Source organism: Dermacentor andersoni, chromosome 7 (genome assembly GCF_023375885.2).
Source record: "Dermacentor andersoni chromosome 7, qqDerAnde1_hic_scaffold, whole genome shotgun sequence".
NCBI classification, from domain to species: Eukaryota; Metazoa; Arthropoda; class Arachnida; order Ixodida; family Ixodidae; genus Dermacentor; species Dermacentor andersoni.
Window position 1 is genome coordinate 3148168 of NC_092820.1, and position 26383 is coordinate 3174550.

The window sequence follows — 26383 nt, forward strand, 5'->3', positions numbered from 1 at the left end:
GGTTATCTTCCCTCCTCATTACATGTCCTGCCCATGCCCATTTCTTTTTCTTGATTTCAACTAAGATGTCATTAACGCGCGTTTGTTCCCTCACCCAATCTGCTCTTTTCTTATCCCTTAATGTTACACCTATCATTCTTCTTTCCATAGCCCGTTGCGTCGTCCTCAATTTAAGTAGAACCCTTTTCGTAAGCCTCCAGGTTTCTGCCCCGTACGTGAGTACTGGTAAGACACAGCTGTTATAAACTTTTCTCTTGAGGGATAATGGCAACCTGCTGTTCATGATCTCAGAATGCCTGCCAAACGCACCCCAGCCCATTCTTATTCTTCTGATTATTTCACTCTCATGATCCGGATCAGCAGTCACTACCTGTCCTAAGTAGATGTATTCCCTTACCACTTCCAGTTCCTGGCTACCTATCGTAAACTGCTGTTCCCTTCCGAGACTGTTAAACATTACTTTAGTTTTCTGCAGATTAATTTTTAGTCCCACCCTTCTGCTCTGCCTCTCCAGGTCAGTGAGCATGCATTGCAGTTGGTCCCCTGAGTTACTAAGCAAGGCAATATCATCAGCGAAGCGCAAGTTACTAAGGTATTCTCCATTTACTCTTATCCCCAATTCTTCCCAATCCAGGTCTCTGAATACCTCCTGTAAACATGCTGTGAATAGCATTGGAGAGATCGTATCTCCCTGCCTGACGCCTTTCTTTATAGGGATTTTGTTGCTTTCTTTATGGAGGACTACAGTGGCTGTGGAGCCGCTATAGATATCTTTCAGTATTTTTACGTACGGCTCGTCTACACCCTGATTCCGCAATGCCTCCATGACTGCCGAGGTTTCGACTGAATCAAACGCTTTCTCATAATCAATGAAAGCTACATATAGTGGTTGGTTATATTCCGCACATTTCTCTATCACCTGATTGATAGTGTGAATATGATCTATTGTTGAGTAGCCTTTACGGAATCCTGCCTGGTCCTTTGGTTGACGGAAGTCTAAGGTGTTCCTGATTCTATTTGCAATTACCTTAGTAAATACTTTGTAGGCAACGGACAGTAAGCTGATCGGTCTATAATTTTTCAAGTCTTTGGCGTCCCCTTTCTTATGGATTAGGATTATGTTAGCGTTCTTCCAAGATTCCGGTACGCTCGAGGTCATGAGGCATTGTGTATACAGGGTGGCCAGTTTTTCTAGAACAATCTGCCCACCGTCCTTCAACAAATCTGCTGTTACCTGATCCTCCCCAGCTGCCTTCCCCCTTTGCATAGCTCCCAAGGCTTTCCTTACTTCTTCCGGCGTTACTTGTGGGATTTCGAATTCCTCTAGACTATTCTCTCTGCTATTATCATCGTGGGTTCCACTCGTACTGTATTGGGTGCCATTGGGTGCCATGTTTTTATTGAGAGAATTCGCGGTTGTCAGCAATGGCATGGACTCCACCTTTGTGGTCCTCGCGATTGGCTTAGAAGGTTGGAAAGCATGGTGCGTTGTATAATGCCGGTTCCCAAAAGTCAGCTTCGCCTCTGTACAGAAATGTTACTTGGGGAAGCATACACAAAAGTATTGCAGTGAAGCATAACAAGCCTGGGAAGGGGCTATAGCCACATGACACAGTATGTATGCCCTAATTATACACGCGTGCACCCGGTATTTCCTGCCGTAGTGCGAGCGTCAGTATGCCTAATACGTGCACAGACAGCCCTTCAGAGCGTTTTCGAATGTGCCTGTGGCGGATTGAGCCCTTAAGGGCAGTAAATGACACGCATTTGTTTTTTCCAACTGGCCGATTTTTCGGACATTTTCGCGGCCCCTAGGGAGTCGAAAAAACGGGCTTGGACTGTGCAACTGACCAAGAAGATGCTTCAAATGGTCCGTGGGGCAAACGAGTGGTGGAAGGAGGACAGGAACAGAAATGACCTACGCATTGGGGAATGAACAGGAAAGGAAGCATGCTGAGCTCAGAAAAACGAAGTGTTGGCTGATGCCGAGATGCAGGTGTCCCTCATCCAAACCAAAATAAACTTTTTAAAGCACTGAAACGCAACACTAAGGCGTCATGCACGGGCTGAGAGTATGTCAGGGCAGTTGAGGTTGACTTACGGGCTGTTATGAGAGAATCTCAATTGCGACAGTTCGGGCCTCGTACCACTGAGCTTGCTATCAGTTGATAGAAATATTTCATGTTCGAAAATATATGCTTCTGTATGCATCTCCTTTTTATTTGTATTTGAAAATGTCCGACTCTATTTGCAATGTTTTTCAAAGACATTTTATTTGCTGTGCATTTACTAACCCCTCCGTTTTATTCTTTTTTTCCATAACATAAACACTACTCCTTAGTATTCAAATTGGATTAAGGCATTTTTCTTCTTCAAATTTTGTCATATGCTTACTAGAGAGCGAGAGCATCGGGCGATATGGTTTCAGCCCGTCTTGACATAAAACGTAGTTCTGCATCATTCAGGGAATTTTGCAAAGGCACTCAGGGAAAACCTAGAAAACTCAGTGAATTCGGAAATGTCAACTTGGTAGACACCCTGATCAAGCGCCAGCTTCCCGTGACAGCATGCAACACGACATCCCCATTCTCTAGGAGTCTGTGACCAAAGTCACTGCGTTCGCAGTGGCTTTGTGGCAAAGTAGAGGAACCACCTCGACAACGAAAATGAAGGCTTGAAATTTTGGTTGCCATTCTACATTGATTCCCCGCAGGGGCATCTGCATCAGCAGATGTTTGGTGTGTTGTGACACCATGTACCAGAGCACACTTGAGTTGGACCCTCGCACGTCTAACTGTGTGCAGCTTCGCCGTGTTTGGGGAAAAGGGGATCGCAGAGGTTTAGCCAATGCTAAGTGCTTGGACGTTTATGGCCCCTCAGCAGAGGCAACACGCCCCTTTGGCCTCTGCTTCATGCAGACAGCCCGGGCTGACCCGCCCGGGGGAAATCGGTAGTTAGCTTTTCCTGTCCTCCCCAATCTTTGTCTTTCTCTCTTACTTTCAATTTTTCGTGTCTTCTCTCTTCCATTTACTTTGTACTTTCCTGGCAGTGATATAGTACCTGTGTAATATGTCCACCCTTGGGTTTATATTGTTACGTGTAGCTGTAGCGCAATGCTATATACAATTTCTCTAGAGGAAGCTAACGGAAGGCCAAAATGGCGACGCTATATCAAGCGGGTCCAAGTCGTCTTCCTCCTCTCGGCATCCTGGTGCATCCTGGTGCGGCATCCTGGTGGAAGCGTCCCGTCTTATATACAACGGAGAAGGTATATTCTTACAGGCGTAACGTCCAGCGAGTGAGTCGTCCCGTGGGGTCCTTTAGCGAGGATAGCCAGCAGAGTGCATGGTGATCAGTGATGACACAGAAGGGGCGTCCGTACAAGTAGGGACGAAACTTCGCAACAGCCCACACAAGAGCGAGGCACTCACGCTCTGTGATTGAATAATTGCGCTCGGCGGGTGATAGAAGTCGGCTGGCATAGGCTATAACACGATCATGTCCACGCTGGCCTTGTGCTAACACTGCTCCTATGCCGTGACCACTGGCATCAGTTCGAACGTCCGTTGAGGCAGACGGGTCAGAGTGGGCGAAAATTGGAGGCGTGGTAAGGAGAGTAGTGAGCTGCGAAAAAGATGCGGCATGGTCAGGTCCCCCAAAAAATGTGGTGTCTTTCTTCAAGAGGTTGGTAAGGGGACGTGCGATGGTCGCAAAATCCTTCACAAAGCGTCAGAAATAAGAGCACAGCCATACGAAACTACGAACGTCCTTGTAGCCTTCGGAACAGGAACAGGAAAGTTTGTAACGCCGCGAATTTTGTCCGGATCAGGTCTGATGCCTCGGGCGTCCACGAGGTGTCCGAGGACGGTGATTTGGCGGCGAGCGAAGTGACATTTTGACGAGTTCAGCTGGAGACTGGCACGGTGGAACACATCAAGAATAGCTGAAAGACGGTCTAGATGCGTGTCAAAAGTGGGCGAATAAATGATGACGTCGTCCAGATAGCACAAACAGGTGAACCACTTGAACACCTGAAGCAAAGAGTCCATGATTCGTTCGAAGGTGGCGGGCGCGTTACAGAGACCAAAAGGCATCACCTTGAACTGATAAAGGCCGTCAGGGGTAACAAATGCAGTCTTCTCTCGGTCCATGTCGTCGACGGATATCTGCCTGTAGCCGGACCTGGCAGATAGGTGGCACCGTACAGGCAGTCTAGAGCGTCATCAATACGGGGCAAAGGGGCACATCCTTCTTTGTGATTTTGTTCAGGTGGCGATAATCTACACAAAAACGCCACGTTCCATCCTTCTTTTTGACAAGTACGACGGGAGAAGCCCAGGGACTACAGGAAGGCTCGATAATGTCCTTTGCAAGCATCTTTTTGAATTCCTGTCTGATAACAGCTCATTCGGACGCAGAAACACGGTATGGACGTCGCTGAATAGGGTTCGCATTGCCAGTGTTTATGCGATGGGTCACGACGGACGTTTGACCTAAGGGTCGATTGTCAAAGTAAAAAATGTCGCGATAGCCTTCAAGAACGTGGCAAAGAGCTTCAGCTTGAGCAGGTGTAAGGTCAGAGGAAACCATCTTCCCAATTTCAACGTCAGTACCGTGCGATGACGTCACGGTATGGGCTGAGCTGTGACGATCTTCCACTGAATGGCTCAATCTCATCATGCTGCAAAGCGCTAATAATAGCCAATGAAATTCCCTGAGTCAGAACTTGCGCGGTTAGCACGAAACTGACAAGGGGAAGGCAGGTGCGGTTGCCAGTAATTGTCAGCACAGTGTGCGGCACGGTAACGCCACGTGTAAGTGTAACTTCCGAACTCGGTGCGATCACATAATTACCGTCAGGTACAGGTGAGGACAACAAGTCGACATGTGTCACAGAGTGGGGCGGTAAACGAATAAAATCTATGCAGCTCAAACGGCTTGGAGGCGGGTCTACAGGGTCGGCAAGAAGAGGCAAGTCAAGGCAAAGTGAGCCGGCCGAACAGTCAATGAGGGCAGAATGATTGGCAAGGAAATCCAGACCGAGAATGAGTTCGTGAGGGCAATGCTCGATGACTGTGAAGAGAACGGCGGTGTATCTCTCAGCAATGGTGAGTCGGGAAGAGCACATGCTAACAATAGCGACAGTCCCTCCGTCGTCGTTTTGTACAACTCACTGCGGGGCAGGCGTCAAAACTTTCTTGAGCCGACGGCGAAGAGCAGCACTCATAATGGACACATGCGCCCCGGTGTCAATTAACGCGCACGCAGGAACATTGTCGACGAGAGCGTCCAAAAGATTCCTGTTCGTGGGTAATGTGAAGCGAGGATTTCGTGCCAATGTCGTCATTGCAGCTTAACCTCCAGAAGCTGCAGTGTCTAGTTTTCCGGTCGGGGGTGCGGCGAGTAGGTCTGAGAAGGAGCACGGCGTGATGGGGATTGACGACGGGAGGGAGAAGGCAAGCGGGAGTAGCGGGGTCGTGTGAAAGGTGTCGCAGGGTCAGATGATGGAGCGGGCATAGAAGGGGCGAAGGAAAAGGATACGCTAGAGGGGCGAGGGTGGCAATCAGGAGAATAGCGCGTCGAAGAAGTCCAGCGGCTGCGGCAGTGGCGAGCGACATGTCTAATGCATTGGCAGTTAAAACAGATCAGCTTGTCGTCCATGGTTCGCCATTCGGAGGGGTTGTGCTGTCCATAAGAGTAAGAAGAGCGCGGTGGGGACATGCGTGGAGAGAGAGGTTCCGAGCGTATGGAACGAATGGATTGCAGGCCGACGTTTGACAACTCTTGACGGACGACGGCCTGTATCAAGGAGATTGTCACCGGAGTATGATTAGGTGGTGGGAATGAAGGGGCCGCCGGTTGTGCCGCTTCGACCTCACGACGAATGATGCGGGTCAAGTAGTCACATCGTGACGGCTGGTGCAAGAGGTCGTAACAGGATGACGTAGCAGCTGTGTTGGGAAGTCACGTGATGTGCTGGGATACCCGGCGGCTTTTAGCATGCTCGAGACGGCGGCACTCCTTGAGGATCGCATCGGTGCTGGTGACGTTCGTAAACACCAGTAAATTGAAGGCGTCGTCAGCAATGCCTTTGAAGACGTGACTAACCTTGTCATCCTCAGACATGGTCGGGTCAGCCTTGGCACAAAGGGCCAAGATGTCGAGAATGTACGACACGTAGGACTCGGTCGACGTCTGTACACATGTGGCAAAGGCTTTTTTGGCATTGACTTGGCGACCGAACGGACTGCCAAAAAGGTCGCGGAGCTTCTCTTTGAAGAGATCCCAGCTTGAGATCTCCTCTTCGTTAGTCTGGAACCATGCAAGTGGAGCTCCGTCGAGGCAGAAAGGAACGTTCGCAAGCATAATAGTCGGATCCCACCTGTGACTGGTGCTGACACGTTCATATAAGCGGAGCTAGTCGTGAACATCAGGACTGCCGACGCCCTTGAAAACATCAGGATCCCGAGGGGGGGAAACGGCGACGTAGGTCGGGGCTGAAGGCGGAGATGGTTGTGTAGATGAAGTGCCGCCAGCAGGAGCCGAAGTTGCACTGTCGCCGTTGTGACCGTTGCGAAGCTCCATGACGGGTACGGGGAACGTCCACCTCCACCAAATTCATGTTACGTGTAGCTGTAGCCCAATGCTATATACAATTTATTTAGAGGAAGCTAACGGAAGGCCAAAATGGCGACGCTATATCAAGCAGGTCCACGTTGTCTTCCTCCTCTTCAGTGCAGCCACACTGTGGCGGCTGTTTCGTAGCAATATATTAGATTATATGACCCTCATTACAACGGACCCTCATAATCTGACAAAAAATTTCCGTTTTATTCAGAGTCCGTAATATCCAAAATACCTCACTTCCAAAACTTTCTTCACGATGTCAAACAACTTTGTTGGAAAGAGTGAGTGATGAATTTCTAAAGTAAAAAACAAAAAAGTTCAGTTTCACCCGAAAGGTGAAGCATTGATTGCGATAACGAATTAAGCAAGATAGTGTGGCAGCAGCAGTGAGGGAATTGACCTTCGTGCTGTTTCTCGCTTTAATGTGGACTAAATGTTGAAAGCACAGCACATACGAAACTGCCGGCACTGGGTGCACTTTTTCCACATCGCAGATCACTTTCAAGATAATGGCGCTGTAAGCAGCAGCTGCTGGAGTGGAAACCCCCCTCCCCCCCCCCCACCCCCGGGCCTCGTGCGTGAAAGGAGACTGCCCTCTTCCGTCCCTCCTTCGTCCCTCGTGCATGCGACATTGAGCCGCAATGGTCATCTGACTCTCGCAAGTCAGTTGTCAGGCCATGTCGACACGGCAAAAGTTCATTTCATACGCCTGATTTTGACAAAAATTGCAGCTAATTTTGTCTGCTGTAGCCCTTTCAAAGTGAACTTTGTTGCATTAATAAAATAGGTAGAGCAAACTAAGGTTGAAATGTGGTCCATTATATCCGAAAGTCTGTTGTACGTGGTTTCGTTGTGACGAGCAGAGACAGTAATTTGGTGTTCCCGTTGAGAGGTTTAGTCTTAAGGAGAACACCAAATTAGTATGTCAGTACTGGGGGGTTATTCTTTAGGCGTCCACCTAGTGGACATGCCCACTTCTACCTCAGCCCAGCCAATCAGAACTTCAGCATCAGACGAAGTGGGCATGTCCACTAGGTGGACGCTTAGAGAATACACACCTCACCCCCTATTACAGTTCAGCTGTACATGAAGCTTAGGACACATGAAGATCTGGATTTTTTTTTTTCAATAGAACATCTGTTGAATTTAATCAAATGCCATCCGAAGCTCTCTGAAGCTGAAGAAGTGAACTTGTACTAAATTTCTTAAGAGATATTCAGTTTTATAGTGGACCTCTGTTTCGGGGCAATCTTTTCTTGCATACAAGGCTTTCCTTTTCTGTTTTCCTCCAAAATACAGAAGGGTTTTCCTAGCTTTAGGGGCAGATGAGTTTTGCGGGTTATCGCCAGCTCATGAAGGTCAGGCTGTGCAACAGACGAAAGTGTGAGCCACGCATCACATCACTCGCTCACCACTTCCCTTGCCGTCAGCCTGTGTCGATCCATGGTCCTGCCGACAGTAATGAGCAGGGGCCTTTTCATTGTTGGGTTCAGCGTCATTTGCCACCTGTCAAACATTCAGAAATCGGGAGAGCCATGGCAAGCTTGCAGGAGGCAATCACCCCCTTCCCTCCGTGTCCACTGGCCGTCCGCACAGACATCTGCAGGCTGGCGGTCAGCACACTAGTAGCATGACACTTTCGCACCCATTTTGTTGATCTAAAGCTAGTCTTGCGAGGGGTTGCTCGAATAGGCAAAAAAAAAAAAAAGTGATGTTCATCTGCGAACAGTGTCGGGTGCGAGAGGCCACCTTATGGTGTGTCACAAAGATGGTGGCCAGGAACAACGTTGGTGCCGTCCCGTACGCTCGCTTTTGTTAGAGGCAGTTTGTCGGCTTTCCAAATATTGTGCAAATGCTTTGGATAGATCTGTGTCAATTCAGCACCAAACCAAAACTTGTCATGGATGTCCAATGGTCGAAGTAGCATCAATCGGGTCTAACGGCCGGACTGATGGCTGTTGAAGTGGTGTGCCGGTCCACGGACATGTGTTGCAGGTTTGCCTGTGCACTTAAATTCGCATGTAGACGGAAAGCTCTGAATTGTGTGAGCACGTGTATCTGATATAATCTGCATGCTTTCTGGCATCTAATTGCACATACTTCTGCGCTTTGCAAAAGACGCACTGCCTTTGTCCTCACCCCTCGATCCTTATCACTTCAGTTGGCCCTGCCGATTGACGAACCTTGTACTGACCCCGTGCACCACGAAAAGGCTGCGCACACAAAGCACAGATTACGCGGGGTGTTCCACCGCATATACGGAATATTCTATATGTCTAATATAGGTATTCAATTTGCGAATTTAATTATTCAGATGTTCCCTATCTGATTCGATTCAATGCTATTCGGGTATGTGCACATGCCTAGCGATAACGCGCTGCTGTTCCCTGCTCCAGGTGGCGTGAGGCAAGTGTCATATTTCGTTTTGGCAGCATTGTATTCCAGCATTGTTCACCACCTCGATTTCATTTCAGTTTCTCGTCGTCGTCATCTTTAAACACGAGATAGGAAAATAGGAAAACAAGAGAGTGTGTCTCAGATCTCTCGGGGCTCCACTAGCTTGACGTCAGGGTCTCTTACTACAACAATTCTTGATCAGTAGGCACATCTTAACTTCCCGCCAAGGTGCCCTTCCCAGCGAAGCTGCTCAACCAGGCTGAATTCGAGGAGTGCAAACATGAGCTTGCAGAAGCCGCAAAAATCACAATGTCCCTCTTGGGCCCCACTAGCTGAGCATGTCAGCCACGCATCAGCATCTTGTCCTGCAAAGATTTGGGCAATGTTTTACGTTGCGTAGGTGTCGGCTGTAGTTGAGTATGCCAAGTTTGTTAGTGACTTCGTGTCGTATGATTTCCCATTAGCACATTCTTTCATGAATTTTTTTCAGAAACAAAGTTTCTACTGTATTATTAATTAGTCTAAATCTGCAGGCTTGGAGTGGCGCCTGACCCCGGCGAAAGGTGCCAAGAGCGAATGGGACTATACTAATCATGGTACAACCAAATTAGGAAGCTCGAACAAAGACACTCTTTCACCAGAACAGGAATTGGCCTCCCTGGTGCTGTATCGGGCCACAATCTCCCCAATGATATCTACAATTAACTCACGGCCCTCTGTCCCCAGCAGCTGCGGAGCACCTGTCCAAGGCGGCACTCAGACCTGTAACGCAGCAGAGGGTGCTAAGAATCTTTGGGTCCGGACAGGCCACCAATGGAAACTGACCCTGTCAACTTTTAATTGCCGAACTCTATCGAGTGAGGCTAGCTTAGCAGTACTGTTCGAGGAACTATCAGACATTGTTTGGAATATCATCGGCCTTGCCATACGTTGCTGAATAACAGCCATGTCCTCTGCCATAGAGGTGTCCCTGATAAGAAGCAATACGGAGTAGGATTATTAATCCATAAGGACATAGCAGGCAACATTGACGAATTCTACGGCATTAATGAAAGGGTAGCCGTAGTCGTAATATGGCTTTCATAGATTACAAAAAAGCATTTGATTTAGTAGAGATACCAGCAGTCATAGAGGCATTACATAATCAAGGAGTACAGACCGCTTACGTAAATACCTTGAAATATATCTACAGAGATTCCACAGCCACCTTAATTCTACACAAGAAAAGTAGGAAGATACCTATAAAGAAAGGAGTCAGACAAGGAGGCACAATCTCTCCAATGCTATTCACTGCGTGCTTGGAAGAAATATTCAAGTTATTAAACTGGGAAGGTTTAGGAGTAAGGATCGACGGCGAATATCTCGGCAACCTTCGGTTTGCCAACGACATTGTTCTATTCAGCAACACTGCAGATGAGTTGCAACAAATGATGGAGGACCTTAACAGAGAGAGCATAAGAGTGGGGTTGAAGATTAATATGCAGAAGACAAAGATAATGAATAGTCAGGCAAGGGAACAAGAATTCAGGGTTGCCAGTCAGCCTCCTGAGTCTGTGAAGGAGTATGTTTACCTAGGTCAGCTAATCACAAGGAACCCTGACCATGAGAAGGAAATTCACAGAAGAATAAAAATGGGTTGCATCGAATACGGCAGACATCGTCAGCTCCTGACTTGAAGCTTACCGTTATCATTGAAAAGAAAGTTATACAATCTGCATTTTACCGGTGATGACATATGGGGCAGAGACTTGGAGACTGACAAAGAAGCTTGAGAACAAGTTAAGGACTGCACAAGAGCGATGGAACGAATAATGCTAGGCATAACTTCAAGAGACAGAAAGAGTGTGATTTGGATCAGAGAGCAAACGGGTATAGACGACATTCTAATTGACATGAAAAGAAGAAAATGGCGCTGGGCAGCTCATGTAATGCGTAGAGTAGATAACCGTTAGACCATTAGGGTGACAAAATGGGTACCAATAGAAGTGGAAGCGCAGTAGAGGACGACAGAAGACTAGGTGGTGCAACGAAATTGGGAAATTTGCGGGTGCTAGTTGGAATCTGCTGTCGCAGGACCGGGGTAATTGGAGATCGCGGGGAGAGGCCTTCGCCCTGCAGTGGACAAAATATAGGCTGATGATGATGATGAGTACTTAGTGCTAACATCAGTTTGGCCACACTACCAACTAATGAACCTGGGCTTCGTTACCGATGTGATTTCGCTTTAGTGCGTCTTTGTCTAAACTGCAATCACACTTTTTATGGTAACCTCGTGCTTTCAACACTCTGAATGCAGGTTCGGTCGTCTTCATGTGCGATTGGCACCTGCCAACACCAGAATGCTGCTTAGAACACAAAATTGGGTCAGTTTGTATTGCATGAACATGATGTGCACAGGACACAAACGACGGGTAGCACTCGAAACGCTACGGTTTATGGGAAGAAGTTGCGAGGAGAGGTCTTCACCTGCAGTTTCGTGCTGCAAATAAGCTTTGCTGTTGGGCAACTGAACAGTTGCCCAGCAGCAGAGCTTATTGAACAACAGTGAGGGAACATAGCCTCCTGTCGATGGCAGGAGGCACTCATTGGCAAATGAGTGATTATTGGCTACGGGCAGCAGATCAGAGTGGAGGTGGTGATGCAGAGGCCCAACAGCTTGAATGCCCCCATCACGGGTACATTTCAAATTACTTGTAGCCACTCTACCAAATAGGAGCACTAGGTATTCATGGCAGCACCACTTAAACTGTTGTATGAAATTTTGTTGGAGAGGCGGCATTGTGTGTTGTGTTCAGTTTAAAGGGAAACTCTGGTGAAATGATACTGCTGCACTGGGGTGCTTTGCTGAGGCCTTTGTGCATCTGTGGAGTAGTGCCAGTGGTCTTCTAGGGTTGCACTAAGACACTGTTCCTCCTCTCACCCTCTCTGTGCTTGTAGGCCAGTCTCTACGGAGAGTTTCTTGAAAAGGTAACCACTCACCTTGGGTTCAGTGTTCTCATGGTTGCTTGCTTGTTTGCATGCTTGCTTGCTTTCTTGCTTGGGCATGTCACTGTTTTCCTTGCCTGCCTGATGGCCTGCTTTGTGGTAGAACTGCACGCCATATACACTATGAGCCAAACCTGGGTGGAACACCATTAGGTTGGCTGTTTTTGTGTGAAGGCAACTAGGCCACGTTGCACCTAATATTAAGGTGTGAACATGTGTTTATCGTAAATATAAAGCAACTGAATAGGTCTGTTCTCTACATTCAAAGTTTATTTACCCTTGTGTGCCAAGGATGAGACTTGCTTGTTCCGGGATTTTCTTTCATCTACTCGGTGCCACAGACAAGTGGCAGTCGTTTCATCATTTTGGGTTGAATGCTAGTCTGCTAGATGGCGGCAGCTTCCCAGAAAATTCTTTTGTGAGCATGGGTGGAAAAAACCCAGTGAAAGTCTGGCTCCCGTAGGGTTTACAAATGACGGAACAGAAATAAGCAGCTGCTGCAACCTCAGCCACCCTCCTTTAATGCTGAGAACGACGTGTCTTTTTGATGTTTTCTCTCCTTAGGTAAACGACCAAACCCGTGAAGCTTAGTGAATCGTATTCAGAGCTTAAGCTTGCTTAGTACTGACCAATTGCAAGGAAGCCTCTGGTGGCCTCTCACATATGAACAGGGCAAAACTGAAATACTTTGCTGCCATAGCCTCTATGATTTCCTTGTATGCCTCGCATGGAGGATAACGAAAGCATGTTGACTTTTGCTCCAAGAAATGTCGAGCACAGTAACAGATAATAAAAAATAGCAGATAAACTGCTGCTATTGAAACAACAAAAGCTTTTCGGAAAGAATCTATCATTTAATACATATCAAGAAATTATGGTGGTTTTCAAGAGGGAATGGGGGGAGGGACTTGGCACAGAAAGTTTTTTTAGTGGAATTGCTCAGAACAACATTAAACCTGGAAAAAAAGTAAGGTAAGAATGGATGCAGTCAATAGAGGTAGGCTAATGAAAGCAGCATCTTATGAGCATTTTCTTTTATTGCACACAAGAATACAGCCAACATTCAATTTTTCAGACTCCCTAGGTACCGCGAAAACAAAAATCGGGCAGTCTGAAAAATTCAATGCGGGCCTTTTGTTGCCCCCGAAGGCTTGACACAGGCGCATCCAGAACGGCTCCGAAGGCCTGCCCGTACACTTGTATCGATGCTCGTAATGTGGCAAGCGACAGTGGGTTCACATGTGTATAATTAAGGAAGGCATACGGGTCTCGCAATGGTGGCCCCCTTTAGCTCTTGTTATGCTTCACCGCTTGACCGTGTAACATTGCCATGTTGCAGCAAAGCAGACTCTTGGGAACTGGCATTATGACCAACTTTATTGACCCTTGCTGTGCTTTCCACACTTCGAAGCCATCACTGAAGCAGAGTTGGCACCATTGTTTACAGTGGCGAGTCCGTTCAATGAAAAACACTGCATCAAATCACGAGAAGCTTTGCACCAAACTTCAAAGCAGCTAGGCTTAAAGTTGATGTGGTGGCTACGGCTTCAAGCAGATTGGCGTGCAAAAATGTTGGTTTTCGGCTGTGAAGTAATTGAAACGGCAGTGGTGGTCAATTAACGCCGTTTCAAACCTGTGGTCACACAAAGGTCAGGAAAATCGGACAGGAAAAGGTTCTGGCATCTGAAATTCCAGATGTCGTTTACATTGGCTCGACGGAGTATGTGGGTGTGCCGCGAAGGGCATCCTCTTTATCGGGCATGTCGGAAAAATCGGTCATTGACTGTCTACTTATTCTGAAAATTTTTACCCAAGAAGTTAGTGGCAATGATCATGTCTGAATGTTTCACGTGTCATTTTGAGTTCCTCCTTGTGTAATTTCACATTAAGTTGGCACATTAGGCCTCTTGATAAGCATTAGCTTTTTTCTAGCAGCCTTTTACAAGCGCACACTTAGCAGTGAGCCGTCATTGACGTCAAATTGTGTCTGATATGATATCATTTCGAATTTAAGATTACTTTGCTGACACCACAAATCTTGGCATCACAATTGGCTCTAAATATTTTAATGGTCATAGTGCCATTATTTCTCCTAAGTCTAATTAAAAATTTATTTGAGGTGTAATTAGTTCTTAAATAATCTTATTACCGTATTAACTCGTGTTATTTGTGCACCTTTTTTTTTTCTTTAATATAGAGCTTCAAATCGCAGGTGTGCAGATTAGGCGAAAGTATCACGAACACGTCCTAAACAATGTCTGCTAAGGTCGGGGTGTGCAAAATATCATGCTCACTTGGTTCTAATAGAAAAATCTGCAAATTCTAACCGAAAAATGGCGGACCGAAAGTAGCAGCGAGTCATGACAAGGGCCAATAAAACCATGCTTATAAATTTTGACTATCTTCTGGCCATAATGGTAGGTAAGTATTGTACGTACTTAAACAAGTAAAATAAGTGTGACACCCCAAACTGAGGATCTGCGTTTCACAGTGCACCCGTGTGTGTCTAGTCATTACAGCTCCTTTCTGGGCGAGTTGGTGCACACTTGACATAAAAATTGTTGCAGCGCAAACACATGCAACCACAAAGTATGAAGGACGGGATGCAAGCGCTGACTGTCAACTAAATTTTATTGATGGAAGACGGATACCTTATATAAGGGGAAAGGCAGTAGTGAAGGGGGAAGGGAGTGATACAATCGGGGAAAATGACATTGCGCATCGATGAACGAACGTGCCAGCAGTCAACGGAATCAGGCGCAGAAAAAACAAGAAAACGAGAAAAAACCTAGAAAAACACTAGAAAAAGACAAGGGATACTAACATACAATCAAATCAGTAAGCAGTCGCTTCCAAAAAATGAATCTCTGCAGCAAAAAGCGATACAGAAGGGGTGCTTACGCACTTGCTGCCATATTTGTGTATGTGGAACGCTTCCAAACTGACGCGCGGCGTCGCGCTGGCACTCTTGCCGAGAATCTTCGTCTCTCCCAATTGAGCCTCGCATCCTGTGCATTCAATTACGTGCGCGCCCAAATGTGCGTACTTGTCCTTTAAGTTGCTTAAATTTCGGGTATGTTCCCCCAAGTGTTCATTAATGCAGCAGCCGGTTTGGCCGACATAAGCCTTTCCACAGTTCAAGGGAATGGCGTAGACCACTCCTGTGGAACACTTGATGAACGGCTTCTCATGTTTTAGCTGACAACCTCTTTTTTTATAGTTGCAGATGCGTGGGCATAACTGTGCCAGCTTGTTGGGTGCCGAAAAAACAACGGACACCCCATGCCTGTTGGCTACCTTCTTGAGACTGTGCGAAGTCTTGTGCAGGTATGGCACAACCAAAGGCTTGGCGGTCTTCCGACGGTCATCTTTCCCTCTTGTTCCCAGCTTTAGTTTCTTAAGAGGAAGCTTTAGCTCGAATGCTCCTATCTAAATACATGTAAAAGGAGAATTCGTTTTTCTTGGCAACCACTGCAGCAAATTTGACGAGGTTTGTTGCATTTAAAAGACAAACTTAAAATCTAGTGACTGTTGGTTTCGAATTTTTGAGTTAGGTCGTGAATTTTTTATTAAAAATGACCAAAAATCGAACATTTTCAAAAAACGAAACTATCAAGTTTACGACTCTGTAACTCAACCACTAAACATGATAATACAATTCTGTGAATTGCATATAATAGTACATCTAAAGCGGACAAAATTGATGTGTTACACATGAATATCAAAAATATTTAATCATAGGGAAATACAACTTTTGCAAAACCGTTGTAACCAACGTAACAAATTCACGTAAGATGTAAAATGACATATTGAATTTGTCCGCTTTGAATGGTCTAATGGATGCCGTTTACAGAACCGTGATATCAGTTCTTGATGCAGAGCTATGAATTTGTAAACTTCGTGCTTCCATTTTTTTCAAACGGTCAAATATTTGAAAATCGATTTAAGAAAATTCAAGCCCTAAATCGAAATTCCGCTTCCAACAGTCACTAGAATTTAACTTTCTCTTTCAAATGCAACAAATGTCATCAAAATCGGTCCAGGGGTTATCTCATAAAAACGTTTTTGCGTTTTACATGTATTTGAATAGGCCGCGTCGGAGTTGGGCCCGAGCTAAAGCTTCCTCTTAAGGAGGATCTCAGACACCGCAATCAAGACCGAATGGGGGAACCCCGCCGCCAAAAGTCTGCTGGCCTGATTCTCAAAACCTTTCTGCATTAGGTGCGGGCACGACTTCTGAAGAGACTATTCCAAACAGTGCGACACTATAGCTCTTTTTACAGTTTTGGAATGCGCTGAATCATATGGTAACACATACTTTTTCACGCGAGGGAAGTAGCCCCCAGCAAACGTGCTTTTCATGAAAGGTTAGTCCGAGGTCTAAAAACTGTAAGACATCTGCGTCAGGTAGTTCGTGGATAAAATTTAGCCCTAGTGCATGCTTGTCAAATGCGTTTAAACTTCACCTACTGTAGAGAGGTAGGTGAAGGCCGCCTGCTTTTCTAAAAGCACTAAAAAGTCATCTACGTACCTAAAAACCTTTAAAACGAACACCCCCCAAAATAAGCTCTATCTAAAAGTTTATCTACTTTTGCTAAAAAAATATCACAAAGAATTGGAGCCACGCAGGACCCAATGCAGATACCGTTGCACTTCAAAAAAGGCAGGTTGTCATAAACGATAAAAGTAGATTTCAGGTAAAACTGCAATAACGATATAAAATTATCTACTGACAAGCCTGTTGAATTCCGGAATGACACTTCGACGTTTGCTTCTACGCATTCTCTAACAGCCAACAAAAGCTGATCTTTAGGCTCAGAATAAAACAAGTCTTGTACATCTACGAGAAGACCAAAGCCACTGTTATCTGTGCTCTCAAGAAACAGCGAGACATCCGTAGATTTCCTTGTTAGGAACGGATCATCCAAAGCAAGCGTTTTGAGATGCTTTTGCAGAAACCGACTAACGTTTATTTGCCATGAACCTTGTTCACTAACGATAGTCCGGAATGGAATATCTGGTTTGTGGGTCTTGGCTGTAAAAAATGCGTTTAGGCTACTACCTCTGCTATTAGCATTATCCCTCGCAAGTTTGTCAAGATTCAATTCCCTACAGAAGTTCTGCGCCTGATTCCGTTGACTGCTGGCACGTTCGTTCATCGATGCACAATGTCATTTTCCCCGATTGTATCACTCCCTTCCCCCTTCACTTCTGCCTTTCCCCTTATATAAGGTATCCGTCTTCCATCAATAAAATTTAGTTGACAGTCAGCGCTTGCATCCCGTCCTTCATACTTTGTGGTTGCATGTGTTGGTGCTGTGACAATTTTTATGTCAAGTGTGCCTAGTCGAAGTTGCTGCAAGAGGCGCTGCCACACTTGCCACTATCAACCCAAATGGCGTCATCCTGCATCGAGCGCATTCTACAGCCCTGCTGTGTTGCCATGTTTAGTGATTTTCTCACTGGATTTAGTCACTTTGTCTGTGGTCTTACATGTTATTAGTCCCATACATTCGTATTCAGAAGATGCCGCTGTAATAGTCATACTGTATAGCACATGCCTCCAGGCCCTTGTGTTTCAAGGGCTCTAGTGAAACAGTTGTGCTGTAGCCAATTTTTGGATCTCACATGTTCTGTATATCATATGATTTCTTCGCAATGCAGTGTAAGGCTCATAGTACTCGTCATTAGTCATCGCCATAATCTTATTGCACGTAGATTTTACGCACTTTGCAGCGCCTGTCTTTTAGGCCCCTTTACAGCTACGTCACATCAACTTCACAGAACTCATCATTCCACTGCGAAATCATTAACACCGTCATGGCACTCTTTGGCCATACCTGGCCTTTGTGCCACTAAACAACACACATTCATTCATTCTTCAGCAACATTTTTCTGTACAGTGACTAGGGACTAGCAACATGACGGAAAAATTGGGGTCATTTTAGCCATTGCTTAGTTAGGAACATTCTTCAAAGATGGCTTTCTAGAGCGCACATTATTATTTAGAAACTACAAGTAAGCGGCCCAAATTGCCTGTACAGCGCGGGGGCTCTGTGACCACCATGAAGAAACGGTGGTCGCGACAGCAGTGGTGTTTGCATGATGCTTGTGCCTCACAGCACAGTAATCTAAGCAGCCATCATATTCAGCTCGGAAAATGCAAATTTTTTTTTGCAAAGGTGATTTAAATGGGTCCTAGCATTGTAGTTTCTGTAGCTTCAATAGATATGTTTGATCGGCTAACATTTGCAACCATAGCAGTAAACTAATTTACCAAAGCTATTGGAATAAAGTGCATTGTGAGATCTAGAAAGCAGCAGGTGCATAATCAGACAGATAGACTGTAGAAAGTTGCACATATGGGGGCGGGCTGTGCTCGTTGAAACTGATCCAAATGCACCACTTATATTTCTCACGGCTTTCGAAAATATCGCAAAGCTTTCGGCTGCACGAAGCATTCGAGTGAGTCCAGGGGCAGAATCATAGTATTTGAACCACATAATGATCACGTAATTGTTATTTCTGTATAAAAGCATACGACCAAGCACTAGCCAAAGAATTTTGCTCTCCTTTCACAAACGCCAAGAATTACAAAATTGGTGGGGTAATCTGGTCCGAGTCTTCAGTTTTCATGCTAAGAAAATCAGTTCTCTTGTTTTTTTTGTTTTTTTTCATCCTAGATGCGAACTTAATTAATCAGTTATGTGAATACAGTAGTAAATTAAACCCCTGGACACAGTGTCGGTAAATTCGCTGTTTGTCCCTCACCTGCACAGACTCTAGACATGAAATGCTTTGATAGATGATTTATGCTACATTAGCTCGTATTTCATATAGCCCATATAGTTTTCCAACATCTCTATGTTACTTAAACCTCGCTCAACAGTTTAGCGTCAATTTTAGCGATATTGAGGCAAAATTTAGCGCAAATTTAGTGACGTTGCCTTAGTTTTAACGACAGGCAACAAAGAAACACACGACAGCCCTGGCCTCTTTCTGGCAGCTGTTGGTGCCCGTCTCCTTGTCTGGCTGTGCATGGCTGTTGGCGCGGCTGAGCGCATGTGAGGGGGCAGTCGGGGATGTCGTGGCAATGCGTGCGCCGTAGTGCGTTTAATGCTGGAGCTTGCCTAACCTCGAGTTTTTGGAGATGCCGGCCGGTAGCTGTGTCCCACTGTCACCTGCGGCCGACAGGGACAGGCGCAGAATGGACACAAAAGCGTGGCTGGCTTCACGTCATACCGCCAAGATTTAAGATATTGTCAATGCCGTACGAAACTATTCTTCTGTCGTTGACTCAAATTCAACAGAATGAATTGTTTTCTCATTGAGATTTGCTTTTTCTGAATGCCTTATAATTCGAAAAATCTTGCAGCCCCTTCTGTATTATGAAAATTTATTGGGCACTGTACATGTTTTCACAGAAGGTCAATTGTTAGTATAATGAAGCAAATTGCCTATTTTATGCAATTCGTTATATTCAGGTTTAACTATTTTCCCTATCTCTGAATCAAAGGAGTGCCCACTTTCTAACTGTCCAAAGTAGAAAACTAATATGGAAATGTAGAAAGCTCCTAAGCAGAGTAGAAATGCCACGCACACCTGATGTTTGGGGGGAAATGTGCAGGTGTCCTATATCCGTTGCACAATGGCGGCCAGTTTTCTGTCAGCTTCGCCACAATGCATCAGTGTTGTGCATTAAAGCTTATGCACATCGCATGGGCGATTGTGGTTTTGTATCTCATTGTACTGCGCAGGCAGTTCCTGGACCATCTTTATTAAAAAAGAAACTGTGCATTAGAATTGGGTAAGTACCGCAGTCAGACATGGTGAGCTACAATTATTGATCTAAAATCTTCCTCAGGCAGGCCAAAAATGGTTGTTTTCAACAGATGACGCTTTTTGAAGACGTTGACTGTCTGTTGAAGCAGGCACTGCCACATAAGAGGGCCCTATTGTTTCTCTGTTGGGATTAGGCTTGTGAAGTTCAAATTATCTGGTGAAGGCCAATTTTAGGATCAATACAACTCAACTTTGAGCCCATGGAAATGCTTGGATGCAGGCCGGTACCTTCAGCTGGGGTCAAATTAGCTAAAGTCGAACTAACGGAAGTCTACTGTATCCAATCGCAGATGATCTCCAGAGGAGGCCCAGGGTGTCTACCGACTGGGAAAACTGGGAAAACCGGGAATTCTCAGGGAGTTTCAACAGTCTGAAAATACTCGGGGAAAACTCGGGGAATTTCTGCTGCTATATTGGGGAAAATGAGCAGTGATTTTATTGAAAGGGCACGAAAGTCACAGTAATGCTTTCTCGAGTAGCAGAGAGGAATCGTAACGAGTCCTTTTTGACACCGTGTCATCGGCTGGATAGTTGCCAGTGTACCGTCAGCAACAGACGTTCCGGACGCCTGATAGTTTGGATGGCTTTGTGGCACGACCACCTCCACCATAGAGTCAATATATAAGAACGTCTGAAATTTCGGACGTAAGCACCCTTTGCTGTCCCATTTTCTTAACTTTCTGCCGTGACCACCGGTCCAAAATGGCAATAAGCAAAGCCACCATCATCACCTCCATTTTGATTACCTTGCCGCCTCGAACCGGCGCTCTCGCACGTGGATCTGCTTGCAGCCGTAGCCACTACCACGGCAATGCTAGGCCTAGCTGCTTCGACGTTCGCTGTTAAGATCTGCGCCGTGTTTTTCATTAAAAGAATTTGCTGCTCTCAGCAAAGGCACCGACTCTGCCTTTGTGGCTCTCGCACGGAAAACACGACCCATTGCATGTTGGTTCCTGGAAGTCAGCTTTGCCTCAGTACAGCAGTGTTGCATGGTGAAGCATATGTGAACGTATTGCAGTGACGCGTAACAAAAGTGGGAAGGGGTAATTGTCATTAAACACAGTGTGTATTCCTTAATTATACACGAGTGCACCCACCACCTCCTGTCACAGTATGAGCACCGATGTGCCTAATAAGTGTACTGGCAGGCCTTCAGAGCTTTTTCGAGTGTGCCTGTGGCATTTTGAGCGCCCTTTAAGGGCCCCTCACCAGTTCTATCTATTTTGAGCTGACAAGCGCCGTTCATACCATGCTCGCTAACAATCGCTCCTGCTAAGTATTACATCGCTATGCGCCGCGGAAAGAGCTGAAATTTCAAATGGAACGCCGTCTGCCCTCCTCCTCATGGGTGCCGCACTCCCAGCCAGAGAGTCGACGTATATTGCACAGGTATGGCTACGTACATCGCCCTTGTAGTAATCGCACCGCTGGCACGAGTTGTTGGGGTCTCGGTGCTGACGCCCGTTATTGCCAATGGGTCGCAAGCCCCAAGGGTAGCGTTGGCCTGGCGGCCTGGGGCACTGGAAGCATCAGAAGGTCCCGGCAAAGCAAGAGAAGACTGGTAACAGAACAACTTGTTTATTCTAACATAGCAAAAGAGCGGCCGGTCAGTTCGACCGAAGTGGAGAGACGGGAGAGCACGTAACTCAACAGTACAAATCGGAGCCTCTCCCCTGGCGTCCGGGGGCAGCTGCTTTTATACTCTCGGCGTCGCGGTCCAAAAGGGAAGGTCACGGGATGAAGGTCACGGGATGAAGGTCACGGGACGGCGGAGCATGAGCCCACGACGGCGCGCACGGTCGAGCCGAGAGACCTGCTGAACCGAGTGTAGTGACGCATCGCCAACCCTCACTTGGGGAGCTCCGCTCCCCGGCTGCCGCGCTTTGACAAGCGTGGGCACACACACACACACGCACACACGAAGACACGTGGCACTGAAACACGCCTGGACACGCTTGGCGGGTAGGCGTTGCGGCGGCGTTGAACGGGCCAAAATGTCCGCCGCTTTGAACAAAGCCCCGGCGTCCGTTGCATCCGCGCCGGCATTACCGCGCGTTGTAGGCGAAACGTAACAGACCGCCCCGCCGGGGGAAGGAGATCCCGATGGTCAGGGGACTGCATCCGCTGTCCGGAGGGATGTCGCGCGATGCTCATAACCGAAGTCGGGCGTCCTTTGGCGTTTCTTGAGCGCAGCGCACAGAGAAGGCCTCGTTCTCACGTTCAGGTGCACACAGGACACTGCAAAGTGACTTCGGGAGAGTTGACATTTTTGTTCTCGTTTCCGGCAAGCGTTAGAACTACGCCGAAAGTCAACCGCTCAGTCAGCAAGCACGGCACAACCCTCACTAAGCCCTGCCAGGCTTTTTCCCCTTTTATACTGCTGCCTAGTTCCTTACAGTAGTTTAGCAGCACTCAGAACGCGTCCACAAATCGGAAAAATTGCACTAAAAAGCACATCATCACTTTGAAACACTACACAAAAGCAATAGGTTAAAAATCCTGCCTCGGGAAGAAAAACATCAGTAACAAGCAATTTTGAGGCTGATTCCCACGTTAGGGGCTTCGACTTAAGCCATCGGCGTTACCGTTGAGACTCCCCTTTTTGTAACGCACCTCAAAGGAATATTGTTGCAAAGCGAGGCTCCAGCACAGGAGGCGGCCATTTTTGGGAGAGATGGTCTGCAGCCATTGGAGAGGGCAGTGATCCGTTTCAATGATAAACCTTGAGCCGGCTAGGTAACATGACAATTTCTGAACGGCCCACACGATACACGCACACTCTTTCTCGGTGGCGCTATACGCCTGCTCACGACTGGTCAGCTTACGACTAGCATACAGGACGGGGTGTTCTACTTCTCCATTTTCCCGTTGGCACAGTACAACGCCCATGCCTCGCTCACTAGCATCACACTGAACAACGAACCCTTTTGTGTAGTCGGGCGATCGTAGCACAGGCTGGCTTGTTAGGGCGCTCTTTAGGGCGCTAAAAGCTCTTTCCTTCGTCTCATCCCAGACGACTGTTTGCGGCTCTGTCTTTCTTAGAGCATCCGTCAAGGGAGCCGCGATATCAGAGTACCTGGGGATGTACCTCTGATAGTAGCCGGCGACACCTAAGAACGACCGAATATCGGTCTTCGTACGCGGTTGCGGGAAGTTTCGCACAGCGGCCACCTTTATTTCAGAGGGGCGGCGTCGACCCCGACCAATCACGTGTCCGAGGTAGACAACCTCGGCCTGTGCTAACTGGCACTTGGGAGCCTTGACTGTCAAGCCCGCATCGCGCAGGCGGGTTAGCACTGCCCGCAAGTGCGCCATATGTTCAGGCCAGGATGCGGAGAATATCGCTACGTCGTCTAGATACGGTAAGGCGAATTCTTGCTGTCCCCGCAACACTTTATCCATGAGGCTTGAAAAGCAGTATGGCGCGTTCTTCAAACCAAAACTCAAAACTTTAGGACGGAATGTCCCCATTGGTGAAATGAACGCCGCATACCTACTAGCCTCTTCTGTAAGTGGAACCTGCCAATAACCCCTGACAAGATCTAGGGTGGAAATAAACTGAGCGCTACTCACTCTCTCAAGGCGCTCCTCGATGTTAGGGATCGGATAAATTTGATCCTTAGTGATGGAATTAAGCCTGCGGTAGTCGACGCAAGGACGAGGTTCCTTGCCCGGTACCTCAACTAAAATCAAAGGGGAGGTATAATCACTCTCACCCACTTCAATAACACCGAGCTGTAGCATTTTCTTTACCTCAGCCTCCATAATATCGCTCTGGCGGGGTGACACCCGGTACGCCTTGGATCGTACTGGCTCTGGGGAGGTAAGTTCTATGTCATGAGTAAGGACAGAAGTCCTACCAGGCCTCTCAGAGAACAGACCTTGAAACTCTTGTAAGAGCTGGTGTACTTCTGTTTTCTGCTCAGGCGACAGCGATGCTTTACTTATTAAGTCACTAATGACTTGATCGGTGTCTTTCCTGTTTGTCACTGAGCCTAGTCCCGGAAGCTCGACCGGAAGCTCTTCTAACTTTCCCGCATCGGGAATTTCCTCTCCAGTATCTGGTGCCTTTAACGCTACAGGCTCAATTTTATTCAGTTCGGGCGTGCTCTGAATACCAGCTTGCTGCGCCTCTGACCCTTTCTCATCGTTCAACAACGTCGGCCCCGCAACTACCGCCTTTGCAGCGAGCTCCCGAACCTTCGATCTGGTTAAGGCCTGAACGCTAGCCTCACCAAACAAAAGCCCCTTCTCGCGCAGGAGGTGATCGGACCTGTTCGAAAATAGGTACGGGTACTGGGGGGGCAGCATAGATGACACTGCGGCCTCCGTCTCAAGTGCTCCGAAAGGTCCTTCAATAAGCACTTTTGCTACCGGCAGACACACGCTATGAGCTTCCACTGCTTGCTTGATCCATGCGCACTCGCCCGTGAACATATCGGGTTCTACGTAAGAGGGGTGAACTACATCCATTGTAGCTGCGGTATCGCGAAGCACTCGGCACTCTTTCCCGTTCACGAGGAGGTCTCGCATGTAAGGCTCGAGAAGCTTCATGTTCTCGTCAGTGCTGCCTAATGAAAAAAACACGACTTTTGGTTTTGTTTCTGGGCACTGCGCCGAAAAGTGACCCGGCTTCTGGCACGTATAACAAACGCGCGCTTGCCTCGTCTCGAACCGCTTTCTGCGTTCGGCTTCGGTTGCCGCCGTCTCCTCACGTTCGGTCGGACACTGCGCCGAAAAGTGACCCGGCTTCTGGCACGTATAACACAGGCGCGCTTGCCTCGCCTCGAACCGCTTTCTGCGTTCGGCTTCGGCTGCCGCCGTCTCCTTACGTTCGGTCGGACACTGCGCCGAAAAGTGACCCGGCTTCTGGCACGTATAACAAACGCGCGCTTGCCTCATCTCGAACCGCTTTCTGCGTTCGGCTTCGGTTGCCGCCGTCTCCGTACGTTCGGTCGGACTGCTTTCACTCGCATCCGAACTACGTGTGTCCCCCTTTGCTCTCATGGGCGTGAACTTTGGCCTCTCAAACTTGGAGCCAAATTCACCCTTTTGACCGTCCTTAGCTCCGCGAGCCCGACGCGTCACAAACTCCTCGGCTAGCTCAGCGGCTCTAGCCACCGTACTAACGTCTGGCCTATCCAAGACCCAGTACCGCACGTTCTCAGGTAACCGACTATAAAACTGTTCTAGCCCGAAACACTGCAGAACTTTCTCGTGGTCACCAAACGCTTTCTCTTCTTTGAGCCACTCCTGCATGTTTGACATAAGCCTGTACGCAAACTCTGTATATGACTCCCTTCTGCCTTTCTCATTTTCCCGAAACTTCCGACGGAACGCCTCCGCTGACAGCCGGTACTTTTTTAGCAGACTCGATTTCACTTTGTCGAAATCCTCTGCCTCCTCTCTCTCCAAGCGAGCGACTACGTCGGCCGCCTCGCCGGGTAGCAAAGTGAGCAAGCGCTGTGGCCACGTTTACCGAGAGAACCCCTGCTTCTCGCACGTTCGCTCAAAGTTAACCAGGAACAAACCAATGTCCTCTCCAAGCTTAAACGGCCGCATCAGGTCAGTCATTTTGAACAATACTCGTTCTCCTGCACCGTGTGCCTGACTTCCATTACGAGCGCGTTCCATCTCTACCTCGAGACACTTCATTTCCAAAGCGTGTTCGCGCTCTTCTTTTTCTTTCTGTTCTTTTCGTTCACGCTCATCTTTCTCTTTCTGTTCTTTAAGTTCACGCTCATCTTTCTCTTTCTGTTCTTTACGTTCGCGCTCATCTTTCTCTTTCTGTTCTTTAAGTTCGCGCTCCTGTTTTTCTTTTTGCTCCTCCCTCTCCTCAATGGTCTCAAGGCATTCCGACAGCTCGTCATCCTCAGCTTCTAACTCAAGAATAGCCCTTAGCACTTCTGGTTTTCTGAGTTTGTCTGAGACATCCAGACCCAACTCTCTCGCAAGCTCCAGCAATTTCGGTTTGCGCAACGACTTCAAATCCATGGCTGCTCTGAATGCTGCTTTCTCTACTGCCTACTATTGTCTTGCCGCAAACTAACCCGGCAGCAACGACAACCCCAATTACCAGCTCTGTTTCTAACACTAACAAAAGCCTGGCAAAACTCAGAAGAAGAAAGTCCCGCACTCACCAAACCTCGCAGCCAAGACTTCAGCGCAGTCGTTCCGCTGCAGGCAACCAGTCATCACACAGGGCTCGTTGCGCTGCTCCCGGATGGTCGTTGTGCTGCTCAGCATACAGTCAACCGCATCTCTTCGCTGCTGGCCTCCGTTGTCGCGATCCCACCGCTGCCACCAGTTGTAGTAATCGCACCGCTGGCACGAGTTGTTGGGGTCTCGGTGCTGACGCCCGTTATTGCCAATGGGTCGCAAGCCCCAAGGGTAGCGTTGGCCTGGCGGCCTGGGGCACTGGAAGCATCAGAAAGTCCCGGCAAAGCAAGAGAAGACTGGTAACAGAACAACTTGTTTATTCTAACATAGCAAAAGAGCGGCCGGTCAGTTCGACCGAAGTGGAGAGACGGGA

The 26383-nt window shown here is 47.5% G+C and overlaps 1 protein-coding gene across 14 annotated transcripts in view; it reads left to right on the forward strand.

The window, feature by feature from the left end:
* LOC126535675 (uncharacterized) overlaps positions 1–26383 on the forward strand; it is a 364982-nt gene that overhangs the window by 269210 nt on the left and 69389 nt on the right. For 12 of the 14 annotated variants that reach the window (XR_011895591.1, XR_011895592.1, XR_011895593.1 and 9 more), the window contains one exon: positions 11962–11991. The exons of the other annotated variants lie outside the window; for them this stretch is intronic. Coding sequence is in view for 9 of the 12 variants with exons in the window: in XM_050182488.3 (XP_050038445.1) it covers positions 11962–11991 (30 nt within the window). In the remaining 3 variants the exon portion in view is untranslated. The remainder of the gene's footprint in view (positions 1–11961; positions 11992–26383) is intronic. 14 annotated transcript variants of the gene reach the window in all.